Source organism: Aulonocara sp. 'chitande type north' Nkhata Bay, linkage group LG19, assembly GCF_057382095.1.
Source record: "Aulonocara sp. 'chitande type north' Nkhata Bay isolate Kocher_YH1m ecotype deep benthic linkage group LG19, A_spYH_male_GT1.1, whole genome shotgun sequence".
NCBI lineage: Eukaryota > Metazoa > Chordata > Actinopteri > Cichliformes > Cichlidae > Aulonocara > Aulonocara sp. 'chitande type north' Nkhata Bay.
In genome coordinates, this window is record NC_141362.1 from 21,185,599 (window position 1) to 21,209,601 (window position 24,003).

Below are 24,003 nucleotides of genomic sequence, written 5' to 3' on the forward strand. Positions count from 1 at the left end.
GTCTGTAAATGTTGTGCATTGAATATTGCTATTTAATTAATAAAGAGAATCTATCAAATGTACAAAGTACCTGTGAATTTTTTCTGTATCAAAACACAAGTAAAGAGCAAATTGGATATAACATGTATATTCAGAAGTGCATGAAATATAATTGAATCAAAAGCCATTAAAAGCAAAAATCTGGCTTTTCTACATAGCTTCTAAAATGAGCATAACTAAAAACTTTAAGGTTAAAAATACTTGAAAGATGGGAGGTGACAATAAACTGACATTACTTGATATTTATTTATTTATTTACTTATTACCCATTTTCAAATATGTTTCAGTCTCCCCTTTAGATAGGGGGGAGCATCTTATACATCTTAAGTGTTTTTAAAAAGCTGCATGGTGAATAAAGGGACTGAAACACTTGTGTTTCTCTTGTTCTGTTGTAGTTTCTTTACCTTACAATATAAAGTGTTTTAATGTGTCTTTTGTTGTGACTTTGTACTATATAAATGCCATTTAACTGATTTAAGGAATTCTACTGTAATTTTGAATTTAGCAACTTAATTAAGATATACATTAAATTCTAATCACAAAATACATACAAATGCCTCATGAATAGTTAAGTAACACATTTGTAGGTAGGCATACACAGTTTCACAAATATTTACATTGTACTATTTTGTATTATACCCTCTTGTTACATATTATTTACTACTGCAATTGCACTACTCTTTTGCACAGTCTCAATTAGATTTTTTATTTCACCTTTTTTACTTCTCCTTTAAAAAACATCACTGTTGTGTATATTTTTACCCTACCTACTTTTTAAGACCTTTACTATGGGCCTGTGGTACCTTTACTATTAACATTTTTTTAACAATTTTTAAAAACATTTTCCTGCCGTAAAACACATACTTTAACGTTACTTTAGCGACCAGAGGGAGCATTTACTAGTTTGCGTTTTGTTTGAGCTTATAGACCCTCGCTGGCTTCCGTATCAAAACAGAAACGTCATTTTGGAGCGAAAGTTTTGGAAAGACTTGACAGGCAGAAGGAGACGTGGAGATGTGTACTGGTTAAAATGATTAGACAGAGCTATATATTAATGTATTAAAGAGTTTTATCGAACAGCGACACAAAAAGTTTAAAAATGGAAGGTCTGGAAATGTCTGCGATGATACCGGCTCTTCAGGAGCTAGCTAGGTGAGTACACGGCTAAAGTTGGCTAAGAGCTAAGTAGTTAACAGTACCACTTATTTGGGCTAAAGTGAGTCCTCGTCTTTACTTATTGAAGTCGATAAAAACCTTTGCTTCGTCATGTCTCTGTGAATAACATCGTGCTGATATTTGCAGTGCGAGCGCTGCAGAGTACGGCCAGGTGGTACAGAAACCTCGACAGATTCTCTGCCAGTTCATCGACAGGATACTGACAGATGTGGATGTCGGTAAGCCGGGAATATCGACACATACTAGGGGTGGTCACCATAATAAAAGCCTCTGAAAGGACATCAATAAAAAACAAACAAACAGCTTTTTGGTGCACACTGTCAGACTTATCTGCTGAAACATTCCCTGAAGTTGTTGCTTACCATGACTACTATTCCCTCTTGTTAATATACTTCGCTGATTTCTTTTCCCTTTTTTTGTATATTTGTCAAACGTGCATGTTTTAGATCATTAGACAAATTTTAAAAATAGACAGAGATGGCCTAAGTAAATGTAACATGCAAATTATAAATTCCTGAAAAAATCCTGTTAAAAATAAATAAATAAAGATTGATGATGATGATGATAAAAATAGGAAAAAGAACCTATCTAAACCTGTGTGAAAAAGTAACTGCCCCCTAAACCTAATAACTGGTTGTGCCAACCTTAAAAGGAAGAACTGCAATCAAGTGTTGGTGATAAGTTGCAACAAGTCTTTCACATAACATCAGCCATAATGGAAGTTTTTCAAGCATGAGCGGTCTGTTTAAGGTCATGCCAAAGCATTTAAATTATATTTAAGCCTGTACTTTGACTAGGCCACTGCAGAACTTTCACTTTGATTTTTATGGGTTTTTTTTATGCATTTAAGACTTCCTGGTGGGTGTGGGATCACTGATCATTATTCGTGGTTCTTTTGTAACTTACTGGATGAGTTGTTGATACACTCTCTGAGCAATTTTGGTTGGCTGTCCACTCCTGGGAAGGTTTTCCACTGTTAAAAGCGTTCTCCATTTGTGGCTCATGGTTCTCGCTGTGGATCACTGGAGTCTCAAAGCCTTAGAAATGGTTTTGTAACCCTTTCAAGATCGATAGATGTCAATGACTTTCTCAGCAGATTCTTTAGATCTTGACATGATGTGTTGCTTTTTTAAGCTTTTTATCATTTAGTGACTTTTCAAGTTAATATTGCAAGAATATTTGACTTATCCTCTGTATGTGTACCAGCTCTTTTAACAAAGCAGTTGTCTTTTCTTCCAGTTGCTTTAGGGCTAAGTAAGAAGTCCACCTCAGAGCCAGCCTGTGTGATGCTGCTGGACTTTGTGCAGCACATAGTTAAATCTTCATCTCTGATGTTTGCCAACCCTGCCTGTCAGCCTGCTGAATACCCAGAAACAACACAGAGCTGCACTGGTAGGAAATTCTTCTCAAAATGCTGCCATAAGTGATTTCAGAAATTAGAGAAAATAAAGCTGAACATGTTTTGCCTTTTTAGTTTAGTCCTTTAATATCTTCTCATTCCTTGTCTTGATTTTAGACTTCAGTAAGTGGGTGGCGGTGCGTTTCCTTCGTGTGGCAGCAGCTCCAGGCTGTGATATCATCCATGGACGGGTCTCTGCTGTGTTGTGCTCTTTATTTCACACTCTGAGAGTCCGGGCACCATTTATCTTTAATTGCCTCATTCAGGAACTCATATTTCTGTCCCAGGAACTCAGCCATAACCTGTATGCACATATTTGCACACTTGCAGGACAGGGACATGTTTTGGACATTCACACAAAGAACCAGTGGCCTATAAACCTCAAGTGCTTCAGTTTATCCCCCCTCTGTGCCTCCTCATACCTCACCCCCTCTGCCCTTGTGCTCTCCTCACCTGCTGCCTTGGAGTCGCTGACACTTGTAACGATCAACATCATAACTGAGTCTCTGAGGGGAGTCATCTCCCGTCGTGACCTGAGTGTAGCCTGGGAAGCTGCATGCTTCATCCTGTCCAACGGGAACATCAGGCTGAGGAAAGCCTCCATGGTGATGCTGAGAACACTGGTGGAGCTCAGAGGATTTCCTGAGATGCAGGGCCACGAATTCTTTGCAGCCTACTTCCAGTTGCTGGAAACACATTCCTACTCTGCCACAGCAAACATAAATGAGAAGCAAGCTTACGAAGGAGAGCTGTTAAGCCTGACCCGCTGCGTGTTTCAGCAATCGTATGTTTCTCACTCACACTTTGAGCCCATCCACCTCTCACAGATGTTCGAGTGTGTTTGCACTCTTGCTGGAGCTGGTGTCAAGTTAGGTGTAGAAGTGACCGAGTCACTTTGCCTGCTGTTTAGCTTCTCGCTATCTGTAGCACCAGTTTATGAGAGCGCCGCGTTGCTTAGGAGGCAGCGGGTCACCGAAGTCTGCGGGACACTAGCATGCACCGTGGGGACAGCAAATCAAGCTGAAGTACAACTCTGTTCTTTGTGTTTCCTTTTAAATTATCCTTTTGATATCCATACAGTGTTTCCCTCTTTACAATATGTGCTATGCTTGTTGTTCGCAGTGTGCAGAAGGGTTTCTCCGAGCTGCCCTGAAGGCTGAGACAGCTTTAGTGCTGCAGGAGTGTAAAGATGGAGCAACACCTGCCAAGAAGTCTTGCAAATCTGCCACCAGTTCAGTCGGTAAAACTCCTAAAACATCCTCAAGGTGAGTGCATCAACATTTACTATTTGGCAATAACCATGAAAATCTCAAACAATTTTTTTAAAAATGTCTCATATGTCGTATTGAAGTAATGTCTGTGTCTCTATCTTAAGCAAAGTGGACATGCGTGTTCACAGTAAGGTTTGGGCTGCGTTAAACAGTCGGCTGGAGGAGCTGCTGATGCTTTTGGACTCCAGTTCTGCTAAGCCTGAGACCACCCAGAGTGCGTCTGCTCTGCAGGGACTGGCCCTCATTCTCCATCAGGCAGCCCTCTGCTCCTCACCCGTTAGGTAATTCCCAAACATACACCCGTGCTCTTACACAAGCCCTCTCCTTTTTATCTTTTTTCTGCCTCTCAGAAAAACTTTTTCTCTAGTTTTTTATTTTAATAGTGTTTAATATTAGAGATTGCTTACTTTCCTGGCTCCAGTTTGACATATGTCGTTCACAGTGATTAATAGCATATTATTCACCTCAACATCTCTTTGTTATAGCAGCTTGTCACCTCTCCTTTGGGTTCCCACTGAGACGCTGAGCAGGGCCCTGAAGAGCTGTCAGTCAGTGTTAGAAGGAGGATCTCAGCCTGTGTCAAATCAGAGCTACTTTCAGTCTGCTGTCCAGATCACTGTCAGGGTCCTCGACTCTATACTTTACCTGACAAGTAAGGATCTAAATACAAAAATACCAGATGTTTTTGGTTTAGTTTGTTGTCAAAATAAAAGTTGATGTATTTTCCATATTTGTTTGTGTTTAATTTGAAGATAGAAATCAAGCCAGATACACATCCTTTATTATAATCATAATCTTCTTTTTTTTCTTTTTTTTTTTAGTGAGCAGCCAGAATGATGACAGGCTCCAACAACATGTGTGTGCTCTGTTGTCTCTTCCTTGGGTGTGTGAGAACAAGTCTGTCTCAGCCTATAAGACTTCAGGCTTCCCTTCCTGGTTGCTAGCCTTGGCGCAGAGACTCGGTTTCTGCTACTGTGAGTGTTCCTGTGTGCTTCTTTTTCTTTTAATGAAAACCTAAACGACTGCTTTAAAAGTCATTTAAAGACGTCTTTCTTTCCAGCACCTGAGGTCCAGGCCGATTGCGTGTCGCTGCTGGCCTTTTTACATGGTGGTGTGTGCGAGACGTGGCGCGTGTGTGTGTTTTCAAAGGCGCTGCAGAGTCAGGAGGAGGTGGTGAGAGTAGCAGCAGTCAAGGCTTTCCCTCTTCTTCTCCACCATCTGGGAAACATGCACTACAACCTCATTGGCACTACTTTGCTGTATGGAAACTCATACATTACTTAGTACTTGACCACTGATATTTTCTGTCTTTCTTTCATTGATATCATCAGTTACTTTGTTATATTTCATGGCGTATGTTTGATAATTGTAGTTCCAAGCTGGAGGACAGTTCGGAGCAGGTGAAGAAGGAACTTGCCAGGATCATTGGTCAGCTGAGCTGCCTCCAATCAGAGCTCTCCAGCCTTAGTGACATCCACACAGACTCCACTTGTCTTCCCAAAATCCTTTGCCTCTCTTGTAGTCTTGAAACAGATCATGCTGGGAAAGCAGTGCCATCCCTCAAGGCATCTGTTGTTAGACCCTTCCTACCATTGCTCAGACCACAAGCTCCAAGCACCGTGAAACAAGGTACCTTTTAACCATAAGTTTTTCACAACAGCTGATGCATTGAAATCAGTTCACAGCTGCTGTTTTCTTAAACATTTTATACATTTCACTGCCAGCTTTCCTAGAAGCTCTTCCCCACCTGTGCCAGCATGTGAATCTCACTGGTGCAGACAGCGATTCCCAAGCCGTACTCTGTACCCTGATTGGTCTAATGGAGGATTCCGATCCTGTGGTTAGAACACGCTTCAGCCAATCAGTGCGTTTCCTGCTAGCAGAGACCACTAGAAACTCTGAGCAGGGCTCTTTGAATGAGGTGAGCAATTCTGACTCCAGTTTTTCTTATATTTTTATTATTATAACCTAATTATATTTTTATCAGGGTAAAATTTCACCATATTCCCCTCAATCAATATAGTTTAATGTTGCATGTTTACTTGTTTTTTGATGTGGTGTGTGTCACCATCACAGCTCCTGGTTGCACGTCTTAAAGAGGCATTCAGCACTGCTAAACTTAACAGAGATGATGACCTGCGTAACACTCTGATCCTCACCACTGGAGAGATCGGCAGGTATATAAACAGCTTTTTTTTTTATTCCACAAGCTGTATGAGTTATAGTAATTGTTTTTAATGAATAATATGTTATAAGATGGGAGATAAAATTATTGACCTTATATACAGAAATAAAATGTTGTGTTGCTAGTTGTTATTAGTTTGTATTATTTTCATATCCACTTAGATGTAGAAAACAGATGATTTCTTTTGTTAATACATTTAAAAAGACTACTTAATGAAGGAAATTTCTTCATTCCCCTTTCCTCTTCTGTCAGAGCCTCTCAGGGTAGTTTGGTGTCGTTCTCTCTGCTGCGTCTGCTCCACTGTCTCCTGTCCAAGTCGTCCCAGGTGTCTGTAGCTGCTTACACTCAAATTCGAGCCCTGGCCACCACTAAAGGCTTGAAACTGCAGACACTCTTCAGTCAGTACAAGAACCCTATCTGCCAGGTATCTAGTCTTTTGTTTAAATTGGACCAAACCCATCCTATTCACCTGCTTATTATGAGTTAGATGACTTGCTCTATAATACTGTTATTCATAGTATATATGTGGATTTAATGTTTGAAAATTGCATTGGTTTAGTTTTCATTTGGTCTGTTTTAGATACTGTTTTTTGTGGAAAATCTACAGTCCATTACTATATCTTCTTTGCCTTTTAGTTCCTGGTGGAGTCACTACATTCGCGCCATGCGTCAGCCCTGCGGAGCACACCAGATCAAGGAACCGAGTCAGCCAATCAGAGGGAGCTGGCTCTGGATATTCTTGCTCAGATCGCGCACGCTTTTGACTTTCCAGACCTCCACCGCTTCCTCACCGTATGTACAGTCATGCACACGCATCCACACACAGATAGTAAGCACTCTTTATGTGATGTACATTGGTGCTTTCTTGCATGTTTGTTTATGCAGCGGACCCTCCAGGTGTTGCTGCCTTACCTAGCAGCAAAAGCAAGCTCTACAGGCTCTGCTCTCATTCGAACTTTGGCCATTGAGTTGAAGGCAAACAGGAGAGAGATCCTGATCAACAACTTTAAGTACATCTTCAGCCATCTGGTCTGTTCTTGCACAAAGGAGGAGCTGGAGAGGGCCTTTCACTACCTACAAGTATGAACAACTTTACTTGCATTTTACAGCTGAAACATGATTTAGAGTCATGTACCTGAAGAGGTCATCTTAAAAACAAGTTTATTTTTCTTCTCCTTCATGTTCTTTCAGAGTGAGACAGAAATTGAACTGGGATCTCTGCTACGCCAAGACTTCCAGGGTCTTCATAATGAGCTGCTGCTGCGTCTTGGAGAGCACTACCAACAGGTTGACACACATATGTGGAAACAGATTTTCTAAACATTAAATCTATTTCAAAATATGTGGCTTTGAGGAAATTATTCTGCACAAGGCCTCCTCTTGAATAAAACTCACAAATGATCTAAAACACAGACTCTAGTTTCTGTTCTCATAAGTGTTTATTTCTTTGCAGGTATTCAATGGCTTGGCAATCCTGGCCTCCTTTGCATCCAGTGATGATCCGTACCAGGGACCCCGAGACATCACCACCTCAGAACTTATGGTACTTGGCATCCTCTGCATTTCATATCAGTGTTTTAGTTTCTTGTCTTTTTGACATTTGACTAGACAAAAATGCTTTATGAAACAATTTAGGCTTCAGAATCTGTGAGATATGTTTTATGTAATTAATTTAAAACAAAAATGTAATTTTTCTATGCAAAAAAAAAAAAATTAAAGAGATAATAAGCAACTAATCATCTGCTAATTATCCATTAATGAATGTCTTGTTTTTATCTTTAGGCTGACTACTTACAGCCAAAGCTGCTGGGGATTCTTGCCTTTTTCAACATGCAGCTGCTTAGCTCCAGTGCAGGAGAAAAAAACCGCAAGAAACTGGTAATTGATCCTCTAAAATACCAGAATTTTAAATCTGATTGGTTAATTGTCCAATAAAGATCTCCTTGGCTCAAAGTGAACATGTCTGCCTGTTCTTCGTGCAGGTTTTGACAAGTGTGATGGCTCTGATGCGACTGATGGGCTCCAAACACATCAGCTCTGTCAGAGTGAAGATGATGACGACATTACGCACCGGCCTGCGATACAGAGAGGACTTCCCTCTCCTCTGCTGCCAGTCAGTACTTGTATACTTGCACATAAAGTCACATATTGTGATGCATTTATCTTTATTATTCGTTGGCATTTGCTCAGACATCTGTTTCTAATTCGTTTTTTTTTTTTTTTTATACACTCCCTTTTCCTCTGGGTAGGACATGGGATTGTTTTGTGAGGAGTGTGGAGCCTGCACACCTGGGCCCCCTACTGAGTCACGTTATTGTTGCTTTGCTCCCCTTGATTCCACTGCAGCCCAAAGAAACTGCCGCCATCATCCGCTTCCTCATCCTGGACAACAGGTAGCAAACATAAGCACAAATGTGCACATTTGATCAGCGTGCAAACACAAAGACACATCTTTCGGTTACAGTTTTAACTTCCCTCATTAGTTAAACTGGTCAAAATGGTTTTAGAGTATGCAAAAGGATTGTGAATAATGTGGGAAAAGGATCTTATTCATTCCCATCTCATCCTCTTTTCAATCAACCAGATTTTTCTTGTGCACAACTGGTCTTATTTCCTTTTTGTGCTGAATGGACACTTGTGTAGACATACACAACAATGTGTAAAAGGGTACACATGGATGAGTATGTATGTATGCGTATGTAGGTACTTGAAAGAGTGTGTTTGTATATGTACATAGGTGTGGGTGTATGTGCGCTTTTAGATGCCTCACTTCTGTCATTTAATTACAGGGAAGAAGTCAGTGACTACCTCCATGAGATTTACTTTCTACCAGACCATCCAGAGCTAAAAGACATCCACACAGTAATGCAGGATTATAAAAAGGTCTGTATGAAGGGCACAACAGAAAGTAAAATGAATGTGAAACAAAAGGCTGGTTGACAGTGATCATACGTACAACACATTGTTGTGTTGTATTTTATCTTTTCTTCTTCCAGCTGGCGGCCAGCAGCAGTGACTTGGCTGCCGCACTGCAGCTCTCCATGAGAGCCGTCCAGCATGAGAACGTGGACGTGAGGATCCACGCGCTGACCAGCCTCAGGGACATGATGCACAGCAACCAGGTACACACTCAATGAAGTGCTACAGTGAAGTAACAGCTCCATGTTTGCAAAGAGAACTCAGAAAAGAATGCAAAATATATATAATGAAACCATTAGACTGCATCATTCCAAAATCACCGGCTGTGTTATCTTTTTCAAACGATTTGTTGTTGTGAAAGGTGTAAGCCTGAAAGTTGGGTCATTAGCATTAAGAATTATGTACAATGGATGTGTCCATAAATTAACATACTATAATACATCTTAGCACCTAAATTGGTGTTTCAGTTCTTAATTCTAATTCTTAGTTCAGTTCTTACTACACTTCTAGCATAGCCCATGTTAAATCCTCACCGTTACCCACAAATTTACTTTAACTTAACACATCTATAAATATGTTCCTCTGTTTTCTGGAGTGCAGGAGTGGCTGCTGCGGCAGGTTTGTGCGAGTGAAGCAGTGGAGCCGGTCATCTCCAACCTGGTATCAGTGCTGCTGAAAGGCTGCCAGGATTCATCCCCAGAGGCCAGGCTTCTCTGTGGGGAGTGTCTGGGGGAGCTGGGCGCCGTGGATCCGGGACGCTTGGATCTGTCGCAAACACACACCCACGGCAACCGCAACATCTTTGTGGTAAATAACTAACATAGATTGCAAATGTAATGATAATTATATATGTGTGTGTGTGTGTGTGTGTGTGTGTGTGTGTGTGAAGCAAAGATAACTGAACTGTATGTTTGTTTGTTTTTTCTCTGTGGCAGAGCGGAGTGGATGATCCTAACTTTGCCTATGATTTGCTGACCGAACTGACCAGAACATTTCTGGCGTACGCTGATGATGTGAGAGCCCAGGACTCTGCTGCTTATGCAATTCAGGTACGCAACAGCTTTAATTATTTGTGTTTGTTCCTCTATTGTATTTATTTATTTTTGCGGGGTGATGTTGAAATGTTTGTTTGTATTGGTGATTTTATATCCACTGTAGGAACTGCTTTCCATATTTGAGTGTCGCGAAGGTCGAACTGACTCAGCGGGCCGACGTCTGTGGAGAAGATTCCCCGAGCAAATTCAAGAAATACTGGAGCCTCACCTCAACAGCAGGTCTAAGTTTACACCTTCGTACACACATAGTCTCGTTTGTAATGGTCTCAGAATTCAGGACTTAAAAATCCCTCAGACGACAGTTATTTTTCCTCTTCTCTCCTCCCTTCTCCAACATTTTATCTTCTTGCCTGCAATCTTTTAGTACTCACTAAGTCCTTCCATTTTTTTAACTTCTCTTTTTGTAAATCTGTTATTTTCTACTCTTACCTGCAGATATAAGAGCAGTCAGAAGGAGGTGAACTGGTCTAAGCTGAAGAAACCTGTGTACCTCAGCAACAGAGGCAGCAAATTCTCTGACTGGTCAGCCACCTGGGCTGGATACCTCATCAGCAAGGTTAACCCATCTCTTTTTGAAGTTTTTCCCCAGCTTTATCTTGTTTTCCAAGCCAGAAGTTAAGGGAAGTTTCTTTGCTCTCCAGGTGAGACACGAGTTGGCCAGCAAAGTGTTCAGATGCTGTAGTTTCATCATCAAACACGACTACAAGGTCACAATCTACCTGCTGCCTCATATTCTGCTCTACATGCTGCTGGGCTGCACTCCTGCAGAGCAACAAGAGGTGAGGACACATCTGAACCACCACAGTAGTTCAGTTGCCTCCATCTCACCTGATCCCTACCATCCTCCTCTGTCACACCAGCCCCTCTGCATGGCCTCATTCACTGCATCCATGAATCCTCTAATTTACTTCTTTCCTCCTGCCTGGCAGCTTCATATTCAGCATCCTTTGTCCAGTATATCCACTATCCCTCCTCTGCATATGTCCAAAACCACCTCAGCCTTGCTTGTCTAACTTTGTCTTCAAACCGTTCAACCTGAGCTGTCCCTCTGATGTCTTCAGTTCTAATCTTGTTCTAATTCTCATTCCTTGTTGTTCCATTCTTGTTTCTGTCAAAGGTTACAGAGGAAATGCTGGCTGTGCTGACAGAGGGAGATGGACAAGCCGAGGGGCTTGCCCAGAAGACGGCCTCCAGCCTGTCACAGCTGAGCACTCAGACTGTGTTCAGCATGCTGTCACACCTTACACAGTGGAGTCGCCACATCCTCTACTCCAAACCCAAACATGGTAAGAATTCAGTTCAGTTCAATTCAGTTTTATTTATCCATAACAACAGTCGCTTCAAGGCACTGTATATTGTAAGGTAGACCCTACAATAATCTACGGACTAATGAAAAGATGCATAGCTTCAGTCACTGTTGAAAAAGATGTATTTACTCAGTCAACTCTATAGCAATTTATATTGCTATTATTTACATGATAATATTGAGGCTTTTATGCATTATTTGCATTGAACTGTATAAGAAAATAACTAAATAAAATTCAGTTCTCCTCATTGTTCACTCACCTTGTTGCTTTAATAAAGTAAAGAATTATAACATGATATTGCAGAGAGTGGGGATTATCAGCGCGTGGTGGCCTTCCTGAAAGATATCCCGCAGGATGTCCTGGCCAAGGCCTCTCTACGATCCAAAGCGTACACTCGTGCCCTCATGCACTTTGAAGCTTACATCCTGGAAAATAAAGAGAACATACAAGACCATCTCTCATTCCTGCAGGTCAGAAAACAATTTGGTTATTAACCATTAAATAAAAGATTGACTCAGGACTTTTGACTGCATTATAAAAGTTATCTTGACAGCAACGAGTCCAATAGTACAAGTGCACTTGTCTTTTAACCACTCATCCAATTAATCTCTGTGGTGAACTTTAAGCTCTGTGATGTACGTGATTGCTTGCCACAGACGCTGTACGCTGCAATGCACGAGCCGGATGGAGTGAGAGGTGTCAACGCTCTGAGGAGGGAGGAGCCATCACTCCAGGAACAGATACTTGAGCATGAAAGCATCGGCCTGCTCCGTGACGCCACCGCGTGCTATGACAGAGCCATACAGCTGGAGTCAGACCAGGTACCCAAACACATGTAGTCCATAAACATGTACACCCAGTTGGTGCGACTGAGTATTTCAGTGGTGTGTTCAAAGCCACTTTAATCACCTTTCTCCTTGATTCTGATACTTGGTTGGGTTGAAATTGATCTTGTGTACCTGTCTAAATGCATTGAGCTGCTACCATGTGATTGACTGATTAGTTATTTGCATTTAAAATAACTGACATGCTTAATAAACCGGTATGTGTACATATACTATGCCAGTTTTATATGTTTTCTTACAATATGTTATTTATGATATCGACATAAAAGATAATTAACTCACTGTTTTTTCTTTCTTGATCATTTCAATTATCGCTTTGTATAAAGATCGCTCACTATCATGGAGTGATGACCTCCATGCTCGGCCTGGGACAGCTGTCCACAGTCATCACGCAAGTCAATGGAGTACTGGCCAACAAGTAAGAAAAATACATATCAGTGTACATCTATTTCTTATTAAATGTAATTTTTAAAATTTAGGTTAATATAGGTTTGCCTAATGTAGCATTGTATGTCCATTTAGGCACCAGTGGAAGTCAGAACTCAACACCTACAGAGTAGAGGCAGCCTGGAAGCTTGGAAAATGGGACCTGCTGGAAGATTATTTGAGTTCAGGTAGTGCAGAAACACAGCATGTATTTGCAACATCTGAAATCACTGGTGACTACATGATGCATGGATCTTCTTAAAGCATAGTTTTCTATTCTGTGTCTCCAGACCAGCAGTCCAGCACATGGGGTGTGCGGCTCGGCCAGTTGCTGCTCTCAGCTAAGAAGCAGGATGCTGAAAATTTCTATGAGAAGCTGAAGCTGGTGAGGAAAGAACAGGTCGTCCCTCTGTCTGCTGCCAGTTATGAGTGTGGAACCTACCAGAGAGGATACGAGTATATTGTCAGGTCTGTGGATGTCAGCTCAGTTTGGAGTCAAGTGTGTTGTGTTTTAATAACTTTCTAAAAAAGCTTTTACGTGTGTTTAGACTCCACATGCTCAGTGAGTTGGAGCACACCTTCACTGAGCTGCTGAAACAGAGACAGGGATCCGGGTCCAACCTCAGCCAACTGCCTCCTCATTGGTCAGATCGGCTGGAGATGACGCAAAACTCTTTCAGGGCCAAGGAGCCAGTCCTGGCTCTCCGCCGTGCCCTGCTCAGTCTGGGAACGCAGTAAGGAAACATCACTTTTTAGTTGCACAGATTTTAACATGCTGTTTTTCTGAAACACACACATTAGAGAAATCAGTTTAAAATTTCTTCTTAATACAACATTTTCAAATCTTTCTGAACTCACATCTGCATGCATCATCTCACTCTGCAGACCTGTATGTCAGGAGCTGGTTGGGGAGTGCTGGTTACAAAGTGCCCGGGTTGCCAGGAAAGCAGGACACCATCAGACCGCCTTTAACGCCCTTCTCAATGCAGAAAATACAAATCTTGCTGAACTGGTCACAGAGAAGGCAAAGTGGCTTTGGTCTAAGGTATAACCAGGCTACAAATAAAACCAGCATTCAATATATGATGCAAAACTGTATGCAAATTATTCACATTTGTACAGGACCAGAAAACGTATTTTCTTTAGTGTCTTCCTATCTGCAAATTAGATTTTCATACATGTGCATAATCAAATTAAACTAATGTAGCCTAATTTGTCTGCCTGAATGTCATCAGGGCGATGTCCACCAAGCCCTGATTGTCCTGCAGAAGGGTGTGGCTCAGTGTTTCCCTGAAGATCAGCCCCTGACAGATCCTCGCAGTCTCCAGACTAAAGGCAAAGCCATGCTGCTGGTGGGGCGCTTCATGGAGGAGACGGCCAACTTCGAGTCTAATGCCATCATGAAGACATACAGGGTTGATATATCTACACACTTTTAAACTAGATTCTGAAAATGTTTCATAAAAAGACAAAAAAGTGAAAAATGCAATGATGCAAATGTCAGAGATCACCCTCACAGTGATGTGGCACCAAAGCAGATTTCTGCATCACTTGTCCTTACCTTATGTGTTTTTTGTTTTGTTTTGTTTTTAGGATGTGACTAACCTCCTACCAGAGTGGGAGGATGGTAACTTCTACTTAGCCAAATACTATGACAAAGTCATGCCAATGGTGACAGATAACAAGCTGGAGAAACAGGGTAATCTGATCCGTTACATCGTCACATTCTTCGGGAAGTAAGTTCTTGTTCTTTCTGCTGATTTGCAGCCCTGTAGACCCAGAGTCTCCAACTCCAGTTCTCGGTCCTGCAGCTTTAATATGCATCTCTACTCCAACACAGCTGAATCAAATGGTTGGATTAATTCTTCAGCATGCCATCAAGTTTGCCAAAGGCCTGATAACAAGCCATTCATTGATTCAGGTGTGTCGGAACAAAGATGCATCTAAAAGCTGCAGGACAGTAGCTCTCGGGGACTGGAGTTGCACACCCCTGCTGTAGACTACAATCAGAGCTTCTATTAGCTACTTCACAGCTGTTAATTTCTTCATCAAACAACACACTTATCAACTTTCTCCCTCCTAGTGCTCTGCAGTTTGGAAACCAGTATATCTACCAGGCCATGCCTCGCATGCTGTCTCTTTGGCTGGACTATGGAGCTAAAGTGTGTGAATGTGAGAAAGGTGGGCAAATCACACAGGGCAGGGAGATATTTCTAGTTTCAGTCTAATTAATTTGCAAATTTTTAGCATTTCATTGGCTTTTCATTAACACTTGATATTATACCTATTCCTTCACCTCAGCTGGGCGAGCAGACAGACAGATGCGACAGGAGCTGAGTAAAATCAACACAGTAGTGAGCGAGCACTGTGCTAAGCTGGCGCCGTACCAGTTCCTGACCGCATTTTCCCAGCTGATCTCCAGGGTGTGTCACTCCAGCGATGAGGTCTTCAATGTCCTCATGACCATTGTGGCCAAAGTGTTCCTCACATACCCCCAGCAAGCTATGTGGCTAATGACTGCGGTGTGCAAGGTGAGAGAAATGAGCCACCCCTCATTTAAGGTTGATGGTGATTTCTATAAACATGGAAATATAGCCTTTGTAATTCTAATGAGCTTGAAAGTCAGTATTTGATATGACCACTTTTATTCTTCAACACAGCCTGAACTCTCTTAGGCAAGTTGTTTTGTCATTTCATTAGGTAGGATTAGGAATATTCAGGAATAGTTCTCCAGGCTTCTTGGAGGACATTCAAAGCTTTTCCTCGGATGTTGGCTGCCTTCCATAACAGATAATAAATGCATCTCTTCTTTTGTCATCCACTTATGTAGTAGCCACTGTCCAAACAAACCCTTTGAAATCCCTCCAGAAAGCCTGGGGAACTATTGCTCAAGACCACTTTAAGAAATTACTAGAAGGTCTGGGTCTTTGGAAGCAAAATATAAACAAATGAGGGGTGACTATAAAGTTTAACATTTGCAAGTCTGTTTATGTGGGTTTTTTTTATTTGAAATGTTATTTAGCAGATCAGTTCAAATCAAAATTACAATTTCTCTGTTAGTTTTTGTAATCAACTGCTTCTGCGTCCAAAATACAGCATTTATTTATGTCTGCTTTTCTTTTCTTTCCAGTCATCCTACCCCATGCGCATGAATCGCTGTAATCAGATCCTTAAGAAAGCCGTCAGTCTTAAACAGTCCCTGGAAAAATTCATTGGAGATGCCAACAGACTGACAGACAAGCTTTTGGAGCTTTGTAATAAACCGGTATACACGCCCATGCACAAATACACTTCAATAGTCTATGACTTCTCAATCCTTAAATCATCTTTAGGCAGGAGTAGAGATGTTTCTATATGTGTCTTACAGGTGAATGGTAACAGCACCACCCTCAGTATGAGCATTCACTTCAAGCAGCTAAAACGTTTGGTGGAGGAGCCGACATTCAGTCAGATCCTGATCCCTCTGCAGTCTGTCCTCATCCCAACGCTGCCCTCCACAGGCGGGGAAAACACACAGCATGATGCTTTTCCTGGACACTGGGCATACCTGGATGGTTTTGAAGACAGTGTAAGAGAAAGAGGGTGTTAACTATTCTGACCGGCCGCCACGGTATGTTTAACATTCGGCAGGAGTTGATTGACAGTTACAGAAAATAATCTTGTTTGTGTAGGTGGAGATCCTGGCCTCTTTGCAGAAGCCAAAGAAGATAAGCCTGAAGGGTTCGGATGGTCGGGGTTACACCATGATGTGTAAACCTAAAGATGACCTGAGGAAGGACTGCAGACTTATGGAGTTCAACTGTCTCATCAATAAGGTATCTGGGAGATTTCATTCAAACTAAATGGATATATAGTGAGTTCTGGCCATAGAGCGACTTGCATGTTAGGTCAGAATAAACAAACTTACTAACTTTTAGAGGTTCAATCTTATTTTATGTGTTGTTCTGGCCTCAAAGTTAAAATGAAATATTAGCCTCTTCTCATAATGTGAATAAAAACTGAACCTTTTTTTTTTCTTTGCAGTTAGGAGCTCATTATGTAGCAGAGCTGTACTAAATCAATCAATATGTGTGCAAATTACATGACAATACTTGAGAAAATGTGAGAAGAACAGCATTTATATGTGCTTGTTTGTACTGTGTGTGTACTGTTGTAGTGCCTCCGTAAAGATGCTGAGTCCAGACGGAGGGAGCTACACATCCGGACTTATGCTGTGATTCCCCTCAATGAGGAGTGTGGCATCATTGAATGGGTTAACAACACTGCCGGGCTGCGGCACATTCTCACAAAGCTGTACAAAGAGAGAGGTATCCCTTACTTATAACACCTACAATCAAAAACCTTTTCTTTTTTTTTTAAGTGAATGTTAGGAAGTAATTAAGTTGTTCACCTTTTCTGTGTTTTTAAGGTATCTACCTATCAGGTAAAGAGCTCAGGAAGCTTATTCTTCCCAAGACAGCTCCCTTTGAGGAAAAACTGCGAATCCACAAGGAGGTGCTGTGTGCTCGACACCCCCCTGTCTTCTATGAATGGTTCCTCCGGACCTTTCCTGACCCCACGTCATGGTATGACTTTCACTACAACACTGCTATAATTATACTCCTGGAAGTCACTGCTTTACCAGAAATGTTAGTCATTTTCATTTAACATCTTGACCACATTTGAAAGAAGTTATTTCAATTCAGAATTTTTCAAAAATCTGCTTCAAGTGTAACTTAAATCCAAGAATAAATCTTTGGAGTATTTGTGTGTTTACAGGTACAGCAGTCGTTCAGCATACTGCCGCTCCACTGCTGTGATGTCCATGGTGGGCTACATCCTGGGTCTGGGAGATCGCCACGGAGAAAACATCCTCTTTGATTCCTTCACTGGAGAATGTGTTCATGTAGACTTCAACTGCCTCTTTAACAAGGTTTTATTTTATTTTTTGCCTTAGATTCAATAAAATATTATTTAGGAATATTCATATATTTATTATTTATTATATGTATCCTTAACACCAGTGCATGTTGTTGCTTTTAAGTTTGCCTGTGCTTTTCTCTCCTTTTCCACTAGGGGGAGACATTTGACGTGCCAGAGGTTGTTCCCTTTCGTCTGACTCGAAACATGGTGCATGCTATGGGGCCCATGGGCATCGAGGGCCTCTTTAGGCAAGCCTGTGAGGTTACGATAAGACTAATGAGAGACCAGAGAGAGCCACTCATGAGGTACATTCACATAAAAAGTATTAATGTCAAATTCAACCATTCATAAATATTAAAAATCTGTTTTTGTTTTTAATTTTTCCTGCAAGCGTGCTGAAGACCTTCCTTCATGACCCACTGGTGGAGTGGAGCAAACAAGCCAAAGGACTATCAAAAGCTCAGGCCAATGAGACAGGAGAGATTGTTAATGAAAAGGTGGGCATGTTTCTTGAATTTTTACCTCTTAAATTATATTTACTTGCAAATCTAAACCAGAGAGACTTTATTAATCCCAGAGGAAAACTGGGCTAAATACAGCACATTCAGGTTCAATAACACCTAATAATGTTTGTTCTTTACATTTCTCTGCTAGGCTAAAACCCACGTGTGTGACATTGAGCAGCGCCTGCAGGGAGTGATTAAGAGCAGGAATAAAGTGCTGGGTCTTCCTCTGTCAATTGAGGGGCACGTCCATTACCTCATACAAGAAGCCACGGATGATAAACTACTGTGTCAGATGTATTTAGGCTGGGGTCCTTACTTGTAGAAAGAAAAAGCACTCAATTCAGAAGATTATAATGCAATCCAAGCACTTTTGACTGTTTGTTCCTGAGCCTTTTTCCGTTTTGAAAACATTGAAAATGCAGCACTGTTGTACATTCCCTTGTAATAAATTATTTTGTTGGTTAAATGTGCTGTAGTGTGTATCTTCTAATCTCTTAACCCTCAAACTCTCAGAGCTAGACAGGCTTGTCAGCTGATTGTTTTAATCCCCTGTCTCCTGCTGCTTCTTCACTCCTGATTACAGCCAACTGGCCCAACTTTTTACATAAAAGCACCACTTAGAATTAAATGTCTGCTTAAAAAGCTGAAAGTGGACTGGGTGAAGGTGTGAGTAAGAAGTAGGTAGTAATTTGTTTTTGGCTAGCAATATTTTTCTTATCTAGTGATGAGTTCAGGTAGTCAGAAAATCACTGTATATGTAATTATTACTTTTCTTTTTTGTTAATGCTTGGTTGTTGTTGCAGCTGGCTTTGGGATAGATCAGGATGAACTTGGTTGTATTTATGTATTTGCATATTTTTAGTGGGAAAACACTTTCCAAGATAATTGCATGAGAATATACTTTTATTCGGAATAATCTGAAATGGAAATGTATTTGTGATAATATTTATTATCACTTGTAATCTGTTGCTGTTGTCAGAGACGACCGGTTTAGCTCGACGATGCTGTTATTTTCCACGGTTCTGGAAACTCATATTAAAGACATCCAGCTCGACAGAAGAAGCGCTCGGGATTGTGAGGAGGATAAACTGTCAACAGACTCTAACCCTATATCAAATTCTACACTAATACATTAAAATACCAGTACTGATGACCAGAGTACACACCTGCAACACTTTTTTTTCTTTCGTGGTTAACATCAAGAACAGACAACAAAAGTCAACGTGTTTTTAATTTGGATTTTTTATTTTTATTTCATTGTAATGACAATTAACTACAAAGTCTCCTGGAGGTGTTTTGAAATTTAAGGTGGAGGGCCTGCAGGACCTCTATCTTAAAGTTCAAAACACCAATTTTAGAAAATTCCAGCAATCAAATGATCCCTTATGAGCAAGCACAAGGCGACAGTGGGGAGGAAAAACTGCCATAAAAAGCAGAAACCTCCAGCAGAACCAGGCTCATGTAGGGGCAGCCATCTGCTGCGGCCGGCTGGACTCGATGGAAAACAAAAAGGAGACACAATGAAAATATAGTTTTTTAGGAAAACTATAAAGGAATTTGATTTGACACTATGATTGATGATTCAAGACCGTTTTTGGATCACTTCTGCTTCGAGATTTTGCGAGAAGCAAGGCAGTGGAAAAGTCAAGGTCTTTAGTCATCGCTGCCCATAAAACAGCATCTGAAGGGTTTCATTAAAGCTTTCTTCAATGCTGAAAAGAACCTGGAAACTCTGGACTTTTGGCGATAACTTGTGGGGACACCCAAATGGATTTTCAAGAGCTTCAAAATAGCCTCGTCAAATGAACTATCACATGCCAAAGCAGCATCCATGATCCTTTCTGGGGAGCCAAACTCCTTGATGAGTCCTTTAACCAGTTTTTTGGTCAATCCTCTCACGTCATTTTCCAGACGTGTTGTAGACTCCGCGCTGCTGATTTCTGGTTGCACCAAGTTTTTGAGACGCTCAATGATGTCAGCTAGTGTTACGCCATCTGGAGGAGTGAGACGGCCTTTTCGCCTGTTTTTGGACTTCTCGAGAAGTCCAATTAAAAGAAAGTAAACAAGGTTTTGGGATACTTCCTCCACTTGAGCAGATGACACTGACGCTTCTGAGAGCTTTTCCTCTACGTTTTCTGAGGGTTTGTCCTCAGAAACTCTGTCCTCTGACTTTTCAGACACTTTCTCATCTGTGGAGGGTTTCTCCTCAGACTTCTCAGAGGGTATGTCCTCATGTTCTTTGGAGAATCTGTCCTCTGACTTGTCAGACTGTTCCTCCTCATCCTTTTTGGAGAATTTGGCCTCTGATTTTTCAGGCAGTTCTTCCTCCCTCCTCTCGGGAACAGGTGTTGAACTTAAACGAGAGGATGTTGAGCATTTCTCTGGAGACTTGGCCTGCGTTTCCAATGCTTAATTAGTGTGTAAGAATATTGCAGAATCTGCTGTGCTGTGTACTTTGTAAAAACCATGAGAAGGGCTGGCTGAAGAAGAAATGATAAATGTCCTTTTTTTTTTCAAGCCTTCTCTCGGCCTGGCTTGGGGGGCAGGGAGACGTGCACTCGCCTTTCCCTTTTGCCTTTTCCTGCTCCAGCCAAGTCCTCCGCCTGCTCGACATCTCTCCTATTACCTTTTATTAGGCTTGCACTCATGCCTTTGCCTTTCACCACTTCAAAACTGCGCCTACTTCAATATTACCTTCATATGCTCTCTTTGCTTTTCGCCTTCCTCACTACACTAAGTACCATTTTTTAACGCTGTGTACTCACTCTTGCTAAGTACATGTGAACAGATCTTGAAGAAAAAAAACAAAACAAAACATACTTTTCTTTTCTCTTTAATTCAAACCACTTTACAGAAAGTACAATTGTTTACAATGAACAAAGAAGTAGGTAGGTTTCCAATGCTTAATTAGTGTGTAAGAATATTGCAGAATCTGCTGTGCTGTGTACTTTGTAAAAACCATGAGAAGGGCGGGCTGGCTGGCTGGCTGGCTGGCTGGAGAAGAAATGATAAATGTCCTTTTTTTTAACCGTTCTCTCGGCCGGCCGTTTGGCGTATGATGTGTGGCAGAGCACTCTGGTACAGAGCGCCGCCAGTTCGAACCCCCACGATCTCGCTGCCACGGCCCTGGCTTGGGGGGCGGGGATGCGCATTCGCGTTTCCCCTTTTGCCTTTTCCTGCTCCAGCCAAGTCCTCCGCCTGCTCGACATCTCTCCTATTACCTTTTATTAGCTTGCACTCATGCCTTTGCCTTTCACCACTTCAAAACTGCGCCTACTTCAATATTACCTTCATATGCTCTCTTTGCTTTTCGCCTTCCTCACTACACTAAGTACCATTTTTTAACGCTGTGTACTCACTCTTGCTAAGTACATGTGAACAGATCTTGAAGAAAAAAAACAAAACAAAACATACTTTTCTTTTCTCTTTAATTCAAACCACTTTACAGAAAGTACAACTGTTTACAATGAACAAAGAAGTAGGTAGGTTTCCAATGCTTAATTAGTGTGTAAGAATATTGCAGAATCTGCTGTGCTGTGTACTTTGTAAAAACCATGAGAAGGGCTGGCTGAAGAAGAAATGATAAATGTCCTTTTTTTTTTCAAGCCTTCTCTGGGCCTGGCTTGGGGGGCGGGGAGACGTGCACTCGCCTTTCCCTTTTGCCTTTTCCTGCTCCAGCCAAGTCCTCCGCCTGCTCGACATCTCTCCTATTACCTTTTATTAGGCTTGCACTCATGCCTTTGCCTTTCACCACTTCAAAACTGCGCCTACTTCAATATTACCTTCATATGCTCTCTTTGCTTTTCGCCTTCCTCACTACACTAAGTACCATTTTTTAACGCTGTGTACTCACTCTTGCTAAGTACATGTGAACAGATCTTGAAGAAAAAAAACAAAACAAAACATACTTTTCTTTTCTCTTTAATTCAAACCACTTTACAGAAAGTACAATTGTTTACAATGAACAAAGAAGTAGGTAGGTTTCCAATGCTTAATTAGTGTGTAAGAATATTGCAGAATCTGCTGTGCTGTGTACTTTGTAAAAACCATGAGAAGGGCTGGCTGAAGAAGAAATGATAAATGTCCTTTTTTTTTTCAAGCCTTCTCTGGGCCTGGCTTGGGGGGCGGGGAGACGTGCACTCGCCTTTCCCTTTTGCCTTTTCCTGCTCCAGCCAAGTCCTCCGTCTGCTCGACATCTCTCCTATTACCTTTTATTAGGCTTGCACTCATGCCTTTGCCTTTCACCACTTCAAAACTGCGCCTACTTCAATATTACCTTCATATGCTCTCTTTGCTTTTCGCCTTCCTCACTACACTAAGTACCATTTTTTAACGCTGTGTACTCACTCTTGCTAAGTACATGTGAACAGATCTTGAAGAAAAAAAACAAAACAAAACATACTTTTCTTTTCTCTTTAATTCAAACCACTTTACAGAAAGTACAATTGTTTACAATGAACAAAGAAGTAGGTAGGTTTCCAATGCTTAATTAGTGTGTAAGAATATTGCAGAATCTGCTGTGCTGTGTACTTTGTAAAAACCATGAGAAGGGCTGGCTGGCTGGCTGGCTGGAGAAGAAATGATAAATGTCCTTTTTTTTAACCGTTCTCTCGGCCGGCCGTTTGGCGTATGATGTGAGGCAGAGCACTCTGGTACAGAGCGCCGCCAGTTCGAACCCCCACGATCTCGCTGCCACGGCCCTGGCTTGGGGGGCGGGGATGCGCATTCGCGTTTCCCCTTTTGCCTTTTCCTGCTCCAGCCAAGTCCTCCGCCTGCTCGACATCTCTCCTATTACCTTTTATTACGCTTGCACTCATGCCTTTGCCTTTCACCACTTCAAAACTGCGCCTACTTCAATATTACCTTCATATGCTCTCTTTGCTTTTCGCCTTCCTCACTACACTAAGTACCATTTTTTAACGCTGTGTACTCACTCTTGCTAAGTACATGTGAACAGATCTTGAAGAAAAAAAACAAAACAAAACATACTTTTCTTTTCTCTTTAATTCAAACCACTTTACAGAAAGTACAATTGTTTACAATGAACAAAGAAGTAGGTAGGTTTCCAATGCTTAATTAGTGTGTAAGAATATTGCAGAATCTGCTGTGCTGTGTACTTTGTAAAAACCATGAGAAGGGCTGGCTGAAGAAGAAATGATAAATGTCCTTTTTTTTTTCAAGCCTTCTCTCGGCCTGGCTTGGGGGGCAGGGAGACGTGCACTCGCCTTTCCCTTTTGCCTTTTCCTGCTCCAGCCAAGTCCTCCGCCTGCTCGACATCTCTCCTATTACCTTTTATTACGCTTGCACTCATGCCTTTGCCTTTCACCACTTCAAAACTGCGCCTACTTCAATATTACCTTCATATGCTCTCTTTGCTTTTCGCCTTCCTCACTACACTAAGTACCATTTTTTAACGCTGTGTACTCACTCTTGCTAAGTACATGTGAACAGATCTTGAAGAAAAAAAACAAAACAAAACATACTTTTCTTTTCTCTTTAATTCAAACCACTTTACAGAAAGTACAATTGTTTACAATGAACAAAGAAGTAGGTAGGTTTCCAATGCTTAATTAGTGTGTAAGAATATTGCAGAATCTGCTGTGCTGTGTACTTTGTAAAAACCATGAGAAGGGCTGGCTGAAGAAGAAATGATAAATGTCCTTTTTTTTTTCAAGCCTTCTCTCGGCCTGGCTTGGGGGGCAGGGAGACGTGCACTCGCCTTTCCCTTTTGCCTTTTCCTGCTCCAGCCAAGTCCTCCGCCTGCTCGACATCTCTCCTATTACCTTTTATTACGCTTGCACTCATGCCTTTGCCTTTCACCACTTCAAAACTGCGCCTACTTCAATATTACCTTCATATGCTCTCTTTGCTTTTCGCCTTCCTCACTACACTAAGTACCATTTTTTAACGCTGTGTACTCACTCTTGCTAAGTACATGTGAACAGATCTTGAAGAAAAAAAACAAAACAAAAC

General features: G+C 41.4%; 2 protein-coding genes across 4 annotated transcripts in view; one reads left to right on the top strand and one right to left on the bottom strand.

Moving 5' to 3' along the window:
- Positions 1 to 981: 981 nt before the first annotated feature.
- atr (ATR checkpoint kinase) lies at positions 982 to 18,496 on the top strand. 3 transcript variants are annotated; one of them, XM_086274912.1, is made up of 48 exons: positions 982 to 1,191; positions 1,342 to 1,433; positions 2,455 to 2,607; positions 2,732 to 3,639; positions 3,737 to 3,879; positions 3,990 to 4,166; positions 4,371 to 4,537; positions 4,707 to 4,859; positions 4,946 to 5,144; positions 5,258 to 5,514; positions 5,610 to 5,806; positions 5,962 to 6,062; positions 6,323 to 6,494; positions 6,707 to 6,862; positions 6,956 to 7,150; positions 7,262 to 7,357; positions 7,524 to 7,613; positions 7,853 to 7,948; positions 8,053 to 8,183; positions 8,320 to 8,463; positions 8,860 to 8,953; positions 9,067 to 9,192; positions 9,590 to 9,796; positions 9,925 to 10,038; positions 10,148 to 10,263; positions 10,480 to 10,600; positions 10,686 to 10,823; positions 11,162 to 11,330; positions 11,655 to 11,821; positions 12,008 to 12,172; positions 12,523 to 12,614; positions 12,719 to 12,810; positions 12,913 to 13,090; positions 13,171 to 13,356; positions 13,508 to 13,667; positions 13,858 to 14,037; positions 14,216 to 14,358; positions 14,706 to 14,803; positions 14,924 to 15,153; positions 15,753 to 15,887; positions 15,990 to 16,190; positions 16,294 to 16,437; positions 16,779 to 16,929; positions 17,031 to 17,187; positions 17,381 to 17,534; positions 17,678 to 17,829; positions 17,916 to 18,021; positions 18,179 to 18,496. In XM_086274912.1, the coding sequence occupies exons 1-48, from the start codon at positions 1,139 to 1,141 to the stop codon at positions 18,350 to 18,352; spliced, it is 7,830 nt and encodes a 2,609-aa protein (XP_086131038.1). In that variant the 5' UTR covers positions 982 to 1,138; the 3' UTR covers positions 18,353 to 18,496. The 3 variants fall into 3 exon arrangements, with proteins under 3 accessions (XP_086131038.1, XP_086131039.1, XP_086131037.1); XM_086274913.1 differs by having other exon boundaries at positions 4,374 to 4,537; XM_086274911.1 differs by having other exon boundaries at positions 15,753 to 16,190.
- Positions 18,497 to 19,683: 1,187 nt separating this feature from the next.
- The window catches only part of LOC147306953 (uncharacterized), a 55,882-nt gene continuing 51,562 nt past the window's right edge, over positions 19,684 to 24,003 (bottom strand). Inside the window, exon 4 of the mRNA XM_086273767.1 lies at positions 19,684 to 20,438. Within this exon, the coding sequence (XP_086129893.1) occupies positions 19,684 to 20,438 (755 nt within the window). The remainder of the gene's footprint in view (positions 20,439 to 24,003) is intronic.